General features: G+C 35.2%; 1 protein-coding gene across 7 annotated transcripts in view; it reads right to left on the minus strand.

The window, feature by feature from the left end:
- The window catches only part of LOC115857181 (bifunctional heparan sulfate N-deacetylase/N-sulfotransferase 3), a 156,123-nt gene that overhangs the window by 59,150 nt on the left and 84,948 nt on the right, over nucleotides 1–12,025 (minus strand). For all 7 annotated transcript variants that reach the window (XM_060298999.1, XM_030863976.2, XM_060299005.1 and 4 more), the window contains exon 6: nucleotides 8,232–8,360. In XM_060298999.1, the coding sequence (XP_060154982.1) occupies nucleotides 8,232–8,360 (129 nt within the window). The remainder of the gene's footprint in view (nucleotides 1–8,231; nucleotides 8,361–12,025) is intronic.

Here is a 12,025-nt window from a genome sequence, read left to right on the forward strand (position 1 = left end):
GGCAAGTTATGTTATGGTTATGCCTGGGTGCTATGAGAACACAGGAGAAACTGAAGAGTTGGGAGAGGTCTTCTGTAAAAAGATGACGTTCGAGCTCAGATTTGCTGGAAGGCATTCCAACCTGAGGCAGTAGCACTCTAAGGCACAGAACAAGATAACAGGTCCTGTTTAGGGAACTACAAATTCTTCGGTATGGATGGATTGAAAGGTGCATATATGAGATTATTGAAAAAAGAGACCATAAAGGTGGGTAGGAGCCAGACTTAATTTTTTTTTCCAAGTGAAGGATTTTTTGTTTATTTGTTTATCCTATAAGTTATGTGAAACTATGAAAGGATTAAACAAAAATAATATTCATTTCTTTAACTTAATATCAATTTTCTTAAATTTCTTAAAAATATCCATCTCAATGGCTTGAGAGTTTATCATACTCCTATTTTTCTTAACTGTAGAATCAAGACAATCATGCTTTCTTATAATATTCTTAATCTCACAGTGGCAAGTAATTATATAAAACCATAGTTAATCATGTAGAACATTGATAGAAAAATAGGGCTGATATGGAAAGTAGGAAATAAATGAAATAAAGTGTTTTGGCTTTACAAGTTTAAAAGTCTAATAAAAAATAAAATAAAAAAACAAAAAAATGTTTAAAAGTCTTATCAATATATAAGTAACATCAATAAGATTTATTGTTTTAAGATAAAAAATACATAACTTATTATTCATAGTTCTTTAAAAGTACATTTGACATTTTCCCTTAGCTATAACTGCTTATTATAGCTTTTTTTTCAAAAGCACTTATTTTTTAACTCAATATGGAGATGGGTTGCTTTTTCTAAATAATAGCCAGAAATTTTAAACCATTTGCACATTTTCCTGGTACCAGGTAACTGAGTCACATTAACAGGTAATGTGCATCACATTAAGGCCAATTTACCCAGGAGTGCAGAAGCAGCATGTTGTAGTGGTAGAAGCACCAAACTCAGAGTCAGGAAGGCTGGGTTCTCAACAGAAAAATACAGGAGTGACCTTGAGCCTAAAATTAGGTGACTGAGTAGATGAATTGTGGTTCTTTCCAGCTTTACTTGTCCATTGTTCCATGTCAGGCTAATTCATCATCACTTGTAAAAACCTGCCAAACGTTTGGGGCCACTTAAAAATTTCCTGGATCCTGAATTTCACTCTCTTGAAAGCAGAGAATCTACCAGAATGTAGTTTTGTTAAAACCAGGCTTGTTATTATTCACATTTGGATAGGCCATAAGTCAAGTGATGCCCCTAAAACATAACTTCTTACATTTAGTCAGTCATTTAAAAAACATTTAGTGACCATTTATTAGATTTAAAACATTGATCTAGACACCATGGGAAGCACAAAAATGAAACACACACAGATAATTCTGCAAGAATGCCCCCTCATATAGGAGAAATGATGTATATGTACACAAATAACCATGCAGTGAGGTAGGTGTTAGGTGATATACGAGACAGATAGGGAACAACTGGAACTGAGTAAATACTAATTCTACCCCTGATATATCACTAAATAAATAATTGCATTTTACGTCCTTCACTGTTAGTGTTAGATAATTCTTTATTATTGTTAATGTAGCATTGTGTGTGTGTGTGTGTGTGTGTGTGTGTGTGTGCTGGTTTTAAGAGTAATAGACATTCAATGTAGACATATTATAAAAATCAGACAAACGTGACAAAGAAAATCATCTTTAATCCTGTTATCTAGGGCAACCATTGCTAACATTCAGCTGAATTCCTTCTAGTTTATTTCCATGCTTGCATCTAATTTTCTAACAACATACTTTTTCACTGAATATGTCATGACTGTTTCCCATGTCATCAAAAATTATTATACAATGTGTTTTTTAATGGCTGAATGTATTCCACTATGGGGGGAACATAATTTGCTCTTTTAATATTCCCACCCCTGTTGTTGGACATTTAACTTCATTCATCCACTTATGAAATATTTTGTTAGCACCTGTGACATGCCAGGAACTCTTCTTAGTTTGAAGCTATAGAGTAAATAAAACACAAGACGTACATGCCGTCTTGGAACTTGCATTCTAGAAGCAAGATAGACAGTAAAATGATGAATGAAATTAATTGGTCCTATATCTAACAGAACTACTCACTTAGACTTTACAAGCTTCAAAATTAATCTTTAGACCTTCTCCAAAAAGGTTTAGCTTACTCCCAAATCTCTGGAATTGGCTGAGACATACTGACTATTCCCACAGGATTCAGATTCAGGCTAGACAGCAGTCATAGTACCTGCCTCTTCCAAGCTTTTGCTGAAAGGATAGCCCTTAGGCAGCCCATTGCCCAGTCATAGTGTAGAATGGAGATTGGAGGTAGTTGTGGGGTGCCCATAGCCAGGAGCACTCAGTTCACAACAGGCCAGGGCTGATATTGGCTGACTCAAAAAAGTAAGCTGGGACAAATAGATTCCCTTGCTTGGGAATTTGATCTGCGACACCACAAGAGGATGAGAAAATTAGCAAGTTAGAATTGAAGCTGAATGTTGTATGGAAAACATTTGATGCAGTCACATTGGGTCATGTGTAAAATTAATTAATGAGGGCACAGAAGCCATAAAGCAAGCAGCACTTTTGAGGCAGACATGTAATATATAGTCAGTAGTAGAAAAACGAGACACTCAGACACGTGAAAAGCACCTGTTGTGTTGTATTAAAGCACTAAGGCAAGATCAAGATCAGTAATTCTCATTTTTATGGGCCCTGAAACTGCCTTAGACTCAGCATTCTGGAGTCCCACACTTCCATTATTTGAGGTAACTTGAGTGGGTCTTTAGTTCTTACAGCCAGAGGAACTCAATGAAAACAAATCTTTATACAGAAGAGACAACTACATATGTGAAGAGCAGTACACAACAGTACATAATTCAGCCCCATCTAACTCATGATACAGGTTTTACTTATGCTTTTGATTCAAGAATTATCTTACCAGGACCCAGATGTCCTTTCCTTTCAGATTTATTGTGTTTGTTTTTGGTATCAGGCCATTAGAAAAGTCAGTTTCTCTTCCTTAATATGTGTTAAATAAAAACTAGGTATAAGGCATCATGTTTAGGCACTGGGATGATTTTGGAGATGAAAGACACATTTTCTGCCACAAGAAGCAAAGAGCCTAACAGCAAACCCACAGTCACAATGCAAGGTAGTAGGTACTTAGGAAGAGTCGGCAGAGGATGCTATGGGAACACAAGAAGGTACTTCTAAACCAGTGCAGAGAATGTTTCCTGAGGAAAGTGACCCTTAAGCCATCCTTAAAGGATAAACAGGAGTTACCTCTATTTTAAACTCCAGTTCAAGCTAGAGTTCTCTGGTCATTAAGAAAAAACATTCATTCTCACTGGTTTTTAAACAAATCTCACTGCAGATTTGGACTCATTTTCAATTCTGATACCTTGACCATAGGTCCACAATTTCTATAGCAGTTTTTGGTAATCTTCGATTACCAAAATTATTTCTCCATTTTCTTCCTCTGCAGTATTTCCCAAATTTGCCTGATCATAAGAATCACCTAAAGCTCATGATAAGTATGCAGGTCCCCAAACTGTCCCCTGCAGGTTCTGATGCATTAAGTCTGGACTTTTTTTAATCAGTTGTCCCAGGTAATACTCATTATTAGACATGTTCAGGAATTATTTTTCTACTATCCAAAGTTGTTGTTATTATTAGCATTTATTTTTCAATAAAGAGTTTTCTGTTATCACAATGTTTTCCAGGATTAGTAAATAAGGAAAGAAAGAAACATAAAATTTCCCATTAAGAAAAAAAGCTGTTTTCTTTTAGATGAATTCTATAGATAAGCACACATAAGCCATATACATGTAAATTATAGTTTTTAAAAAAATTTCAGTGTGGGTTAATTTCTATTTATACAAGTTATCTTGTATGAATTCTGTTGTTTTACTTTCATTGTAATTCACTCATGTGTTACCCAGTTTGAAATAGTCAATTCTACTCACCATGTGTAATTGTAATTAGAGAAATACAATTTAGATTCAGCTTTCAGGGATTTGGGTAGGAGGGTATGGAGGGTATGGTGGATAGATGCTATATCAAATTGAGAAACAATAGAGACAAAAAGTGTTTAATGAAACATGGGCATAAGGGGATTAGCTACTGTTTGTATGGGATGTTTAACAGTTTGACGAAGGAAGTATAATATTGCTATGCTGTCAGGGATTTGCTCCACTTGAATTCCAAACAAGTGTGGTAAGAGCATGAATCTTGTGGCAATCCACAACTGTTCTGGATTCATAAGTAAAGTAAGCACTGACTTTATTATCGAGCATGTTGGAGGGAGGCACAGATATCGGCTGTTAGGGACTCAATACCTAGAGTCTGTTCATTGAACAAGAGTGTAAGCAAAGACTCAGACATTTTGTAATTAGAAATAAGAACACTGGAGAAGGAAGGGGACATCCTTTTTCAGAGCAACAGAATATAATATGGCTCCCAAAAGAGGAACAATCATGTCTAATTCAGAACTATTCCATTTGTCACACTGCTTAAGTATTATCACATTTACCTAAGATAGGTGGAACTGGAAACTCACTTTAAAATGGACAATATACTCTTTAGTAGTGGTTTGGTTTTTTTTTTTGTATAAGTATATATGTCATAAATTTATAGGGTTCTGTTTATTGAGGGCAGGTGCAGTCACTGTGAATTAATATTTTTTGTCATCTTCATAAGTTTCAGTTCTTAGTACCCATCTATATATTATTTTATGTAGGTATGTACAGTAAGTAGACTCTTTCTCACTATTTCTTAAAGTATATACAAGGGTACTTGGAGCATATGAATTGATCAAGAATATTGTGTGTGGGTGTATTACATGTTTGTGTAGAAATTTTGTGCTTGTGCGTCTAGCTAACAGTGACTCTGGGGTAGTTCTAGCGGCTCTCTCCCCTGGTAGATCCATAAGGTAATTCATTACCTTCCTGAATTAATCAACAAACACTTCAGGGCCTGTTACTTAGCCTGATGTGCTCCAACACCTGATTCAGTACACTGAAAGACAGTGTCCATTTCTGGGGGGCAGAATCAAATTAGCAAAGACAATTGAAACTGATAAATAAAACCAAAATTTCATCCATTAGTTTAAAATGGAGAATTATACATTATAGAGGAACTGAAATATTAAAATATATACAATTGGAGGGACCTCTTCTGGTTATCAGGTTAAGTGGGAAGTATTCACCAACTGAAAGATTTATAAAATTGTGCTGCAAATTACTGTTCTAGTGAGTATGAGTTCTTATGATGGACATATTCTTTTCCTATAGTAGGATTTATATAGGAAAGCAAACTATATTCAGGAAGTTGCTGGTTGAGTTTAGAATCAGAAAGGGAATTAGAAGAATTGAATTCTTAGTGGTCCCAGGCTCAGATAGCCTGATGGGCCCACCTCTCAAATGCACCTGAACCTCAGCGTCTAATAAAATCTCTGCATCCAACCCACAACCAAGTTGTGTGGCCTGTGACACTGGAAATACCCATTTGGAAAAGGCCAAGGTTTTCTCTCTCTTATGCAGTGCTAACATTGTCTTTGAAGCTCTTTGTATTAAATTTCCAAGGTTGACACTTTTTTCTTTAGCAGTGAAAAATACTTTGGTAACAGTAGAACATTTCAGGCCAGAGAGTTACTCTGTTTAAGGAACATACTTATCTTTGCTGTGATTTATTCTAGTTTAACTCTGAGAGATACTTCGTTGTAACCACCTCTCACCACAATACTGGTAAAAGTTATTGGAATACCTTGATATTATGTTGACATATAGGAAGAAAATGTAGAAGCACATTAAATAAAATCCTGCTTATATTTTCATTTTCAACTCATTCAAATATATTTGAATATATTTAAAAGCCATATGTATATTTCTAATGCACATCTACCTTTTTGAAGTAAACAGCAAACTCATTCAGCATTCTCAGAAAATGATACTTCTGATCGAGGCCTGGAGTATTACTAAAGCTCACAATGGCTATCTTTCAAATCCACTATAATTAAAATTCTCATCTTTCTTGCAGCTTTGATTCCATCAAGGGTTTCTCATTCTCATTCTGGCCTAAGAAGAGTGTCATCTGCCAAATTACTAGTATGCCTAACTGCACCTGGACCTTTCTTAATTTTAATACAAACTTTATCTAAACATTTAATTTTGGGATGGAGAATTCATAGGAAACAAACCACTACTCCTCACTCTGTTCTGCAAAGCAAACATCACTAGCTAATGATAGTAATCTTTCCTTGGGTAAGACTTGGGCTGAGTCTAGAAGTGGGCTTCTTAAACCACAAATCTCTAGGGAACTACAGTTGTTTCCAAAAATCATGGTTCACATGCCAGATGAAGTTAATTTGGATTCCTTGCATGTCTTATGGTGTCTAAAAAGACCTGTCATTTATTTTGAATACCAGCATTTATCTGAAAGTAACTGTCTACTGAAAGTTTTCTGAATCAGAAAAGAACAAGTTCGTGAAGTTTTTTCTCCCCTTTATTCCCTGTGGATCTCCTCAGCAAGACAAACAAAATTGCCAAATGTTATTGATAAAGGCCTGAAAAGTAGCAAGGTTTACTAAACGTTTAAAGTTTGTTCAGTTAGTTTAGTCCAAATCAGTATCCAAGAATAACATAAGCTTTACCACAAGATCTTTTTTCAATTAAGAAAATACTTTGGTGTTTAATTAGTAAAAAATATAATATTTATTGTAAGTCTACTGAACATGAATGATCTTATTTTGAATTTCTTCCATGGTAAATAAAACTAATTTGGTTTAGAAAGTTTTGAAATTACAATACCACCAGGAATTTCTTAAGTGCCAAAGCAACTATTGGTTAAAAAAATCAAAGAGATGATTACTTGTTCACAGTTGCTCTATGATGAAAGGAAATATAAAACATCAGAATTTTATAGATTATAGATTAAAGCATCTTAAAATTATTGATGAAAATGTTACCATATTAAGAATATTTTAACGGAATTTTCAGTTCATCATTAGGCATTAGTTTAATTCTTTTGCCTGTGTATTAGTGGCTGAATTGATAAAAAAAGAGAACAAAACCATATGAGATGATTCCAAAGATACTTCCATTTGTTAAGAATAGAAAAGTTAGAAGAACCAGATTATTTCTGATATATAACTCAGAATTATTTATATTTTTTGGGGGTATGAAGAAGTTTATTAACTTCAAACTATGGTGAGTTTTGGATAGACATCTTGATTTTGCCCAAAGATGAGTTACTCTTACTTCTATCTCATTTTCTAGGAGCTGAGAAATAGATAGCTATTGAATACCAGTAGATAATGAAAAATATCTGAAATTTTACTTGCAAGACCTGTAAAATTAATGTCAAGAGAGGGGTCTTTCAAATTTTATTCTCTTTATCCCTCTCTTATCTAACTTTTATGCTGATAGAATTTTTTTCACATTTGGAAAATTACATTTTTTTTCATCTTGACTATTGCTAACATCAGGGACAAATTTACTATAAATAAATACAGCTTTACTTTTTATGTCAGTGATCTTCAGAAGGGAAATAAAAATCCCTTCTTTTCCTTATACACCTTACTTCAGTTAGTTCATTTTCTATGCAACTTTGTAATACTGGCCTCAAGCAGGAATACGTACAAATGGTTTATTTGGGAGCTGGCACCCTAGTATTAAGAAGTAAAGGAGGAAGAACAGTAGCCCAATAAAACAGGCTGCTCTGCCCTGGCCTGAGATGCAGCAAGATAAGATCTAATGTGAATGTTCCAACAGTGACCCTATTTGCTTATCTAATTCCTCTCCCATTTTGCTTCTACTTTTATTTTAAATAAGAAAAAAATAGAATAGTCACCTAAATGGAAAACTGGTCCCATTGGGAACTGGAGAGTTTTATAGGTGAAAAATCTTACTCTGCATAAAAGCAAGAATCTCTAAATTTTGATCACTTTCCAATGCAGAGGAGGGTTTGCTAGAGCACTTCCTCGGCTCTTCCGTAAGTTCCTCATGTCATTACTACTTGTAGAATTAGTTTGCCCCCATTACTAGATGTGGTTCCATTTAGTTTTTAACTACTGTTTTAGAACTGAAACTTCATCTTGATTGGCTGATAACCACCAAAACCCTGGCCTCTTTGTCATTTGCCCTGTCATTTTTCATTATTTATTTGGAGAATAACTCAAAGTACTTACTGGGTTGAGGACCACAGTGAAGAAAAGTTCACCTCCTTGGATACTCTTGTCCAGCTCTTTAGGACCTCCTGGATATTCTTTATAGAAAATTGTGTGAGTGAAAAGCCCACAGGTTTGTCTTGGAAGAACCTGAAGGAAGAATGAACAGGTAAGGAAAAATTTCCCTTCAACCAATTAATATGTTGAAACTTAGCTTTTTCCCTCATGGAAAATAATGTACAAGCTGGTGTCATTATTCAACTCTTAACTAACACCCCCAAAGTTCTTCACAATGTGGGAAAGTGGGGATGACATCACTACAGCAGGAATACTGAAGAGAGTGGAAGAAATATGTTAAAACTAAGATAGACTTTGAATTATTTTAGCCACTTATCTATTTTAAATCTCCAAGTCATTACTTCTGTTATGAAGCCTAGTATGTTCCAGCATCTTAAGAAATAAAACAAACAAACAGAAAGTAAAAATTAGACTTTAAAAATACTGGACTTGCCTGTGCTACATTGTAATTCTAGTAGGCAAAATTTTTAAGGATAATACTTCTATCAAATTCTACACATGCATTAGAAAATGAAGTCAATTATTAACTTAATGTGATTCTTAGGAAATGACATTTTAAATTAGAACAGATATTTGAGACACAAATCATAGTTCCTGTTCTACTCTGAAAGGACTACTGTAGGTTGTAGTAATTGCCCCGAATTCTAAGTCTGAAGCCTGCCAGTTCCAAAAGTAAGAAAGAGATGATGCATTTGGTTAATAATTTTTATAAAACGTCAGAAACAAAATGATAAAAAGGCCACTCAGTAAAAAGTCTTCTTTTTGTCCTTTGTGTATAAAAGCCATTATTTACTTCAGTTATACATATTTGTGATAAGGATTTTTTTTCAAATTCTTACAGCTTTCCTGGTGAAATATCAGTACAATTATAAAAGAAGGGGTGAACAAAAGCTGTGCAAGATGGTACAAACTTTAGCTAAATTTTATATAATGACTTCTTTATGACCTGCATTTGTCATTACACCCTTGAAGTAGCAGAAAATGAATTAGTATACTTTGGAGGGATACAAGTTTTATAGAATCTTACACAGGCAGGTCTTCTGTTTATTGTCCTAAGCAAACGGATCGTCATTTTTTTTTTTTTTGTCTTGATTCTTAAAGCACAATTGATTCAGTAAGTGCTTTCAAAATATTACCTGTACAGGAATCCCCATGCTTTGCAACCTCCTAGAAATATACTGAATATGTATTTAATACATTTCAATCTAGTCCTTGGAAAGTTTTCTTAGAAAACATAATTCCCAGCTCAATCAATAAGCTACATATTCAGTGTAAATCAAAACTGTATCTATCCTATTTATTTTGGTAAACTGGTGAAAGTTATATCCTTAGAAGCTATTTTATCTTGATGAAATCATTCCAAGAACTTCAGTTTAATTGCAGAGTATTAGCTCTGATGATGTTTATGTTTAAAAGCATTATGCATTCTCATAATGTTATGCACAAAATCAACAACAACAAAGAACTAAGTGCAGAGGTATTCTAACTGAATCAGATATATCCCCTAACAATTCATGAACATGTAATTTCCTGGAAATTAAGTTTTACATAGCAGTTATTTATTTAACAAACACTTATTCAAAATTCTTTGCAAGTCCAGGTGGGAGAATACAAAGATATAGCCTTTATATTCTTGAAGGATTTAAGGTATATTGGGATAAAGAGAAGTACCCCAAAGCTAAATAATGAAATGCCTACATGTAATTAAACGCCAGGTTAGGTTTACATTTTAACGTGCATGATTCTGAATCGCTTTTAGGATTCAGTTTGAATATCTTGCTTGAAAAACTATGGCAACATACAGAGCCAACTTTGGGATTTGATTGCCTAGCTGATTCTATGCAAAAGGGAGAGAGAAGTGAAAAGAAATTTGAATTTCATTTATTTCTCAAATTATCTGAGTTTGAACAGAGGGAAGAGGAAGTGTCAGGCTTTACCCTGCAACTCTGGGGAGGATCACACTTGCTGAGAGGATGAGAGTCACCATGAGCCCTAGGATGGTCAGTGGACCACCAAAGGAGGCTGAGGAGATCATCAGAGTGTAAGAGGGTCATATTGCATTGCCTTGCTCCCTAAATCCAATGCTACGGGACACTGAACATGTTCCTTGAAATGGCTCTCTTGTGTTAGAGAAGGAGTAAGAGAGGTTTTAGTCATTCTGCTGTGAACTGCTCTCTAGAACTGTTTCTGGGAGTGTAATGCTATCAAATTCAAACTTTGAGATGTTGATGAGCCCCTGGAAACCTTATAGCTCCTGACAATAACTAGGAGATGGTTATGAAAGCCATAGTCATAGGAATCTCGGCCAGTGGACCTAAAGCCAATATCCTGTACATAGGGCTTGAATCTAGCTTTTATGTTCCTAATGGAGTTATACAAGAGGATGTGTTATAGGAATTCAGAGGAGAATAAGATCAGTGTAGGCCTGACCTAGGTATTGAGCTGCTATATATATACCAAGGTGCTTTACATTAAATTATATAAGATATGGAACTTGATACTGAGGCATAAAGGGAATAGGAATAGGTAGAGAGTGATCAGAAAGTGGTCTTTCAAGGTGGAAAGAATGACAAAGGCATAGACACAGTGATATTGCTGCAGACCTTTTTGTCTGGAGTGAGTCTGTGTTAGCTACGGGACAACAGGAGATGGAAAGGTAGACAGTTTAAATTGTTTTCAGGTCCCTGAAGAGCAAGTTAAGGCGTATGGAAACAACTGGAAAGAATCAGGTTAGGAAGGCAAGATGAGGCAGCATTTTAGGGTTAAAAGGTTGGCACTTTCCATGGTATGGACTGCAGTGAGTGGTGGATAGAAGCCGTAAATAAACGAAGTAGAAACCAGCACCATGGTTTACAAATGAAAGTCAAGGTAGTGAATTAGGCTGTGGGAAAGGAAGTGAAATTTAAAAATATTATGAAGGAATTATTGACGGAATGTAGAGACTGATTGGAAATGGGGGGTCAGTGTGATGTTCAAATTGCAGAACTGAATTAGAGATAGCAGGACCAATAGCTAGTTTGAAGGGAAGATAATAAGTTTCATTTAAGGCCTTGTAAGTTTGATTTGTGAGTAGATCATCAAAACCCAGTTCCCCTCATTCATACAACAGGGTATGGGTGTGATCTAAGGAACGTTTGTTCCTCAGTTCCCTGCTCTTTTTTCTTTGCAGTCTCTCCCTAGGAGGGCATATTGGCTATTGTGGTCTCCACTTACAACTCTATTAGGATGACTTCAAGCCCTATCCTCTCTAACTACACATCAACTTGGAACATTTCCACTAGGAAATGCTCATACAAGGGTCCACAAAGCAAACAGAGTTTCCACGGATTGCTGCATAAGTGGAACCTCAGGGACAGTTCCCTCAAAACAGGAAATCTGTTAGAGCCTTTAATACCTGCCAGATGCATGCATTTATAATACAGGTAAAATATGTTTTCAGGAGAAACAAAGATGAACATATGTCGTGGGACATATCCAAGCAAGTTTTCTGACACTACAGAGAGAAACAGAAACAAAAGAGAACACCATTGAATAAAGTCCTTGGAGACTTAAGTTTATTATTCTAAGACTGCATATGATTTAAACATGACAGGAGAGTACTGGCATACTTTTAAATTATAATATAACCCAAGTCAAAAGACTGGCAGCTTGAGGCACAGTGAGTTCATTTTCAGTAAGGAGGAATGGCAGGTGGGATAAAATGTGGCCATTATGTCCCCATATAGCATTTACAACAG

This window comes from Globicephala melas, chromosome 5 (genome assembly GCF_963455315.2).
Source record: "Globicephala melas chromosome 5, mGloMel1.2, whole genome shotgun sequence".
NCBI lineage: Eukaryota > Metazoa > Chordata > Mammalia > Artiodactyla > Delphinidae > Globicephala > Globicephala melas.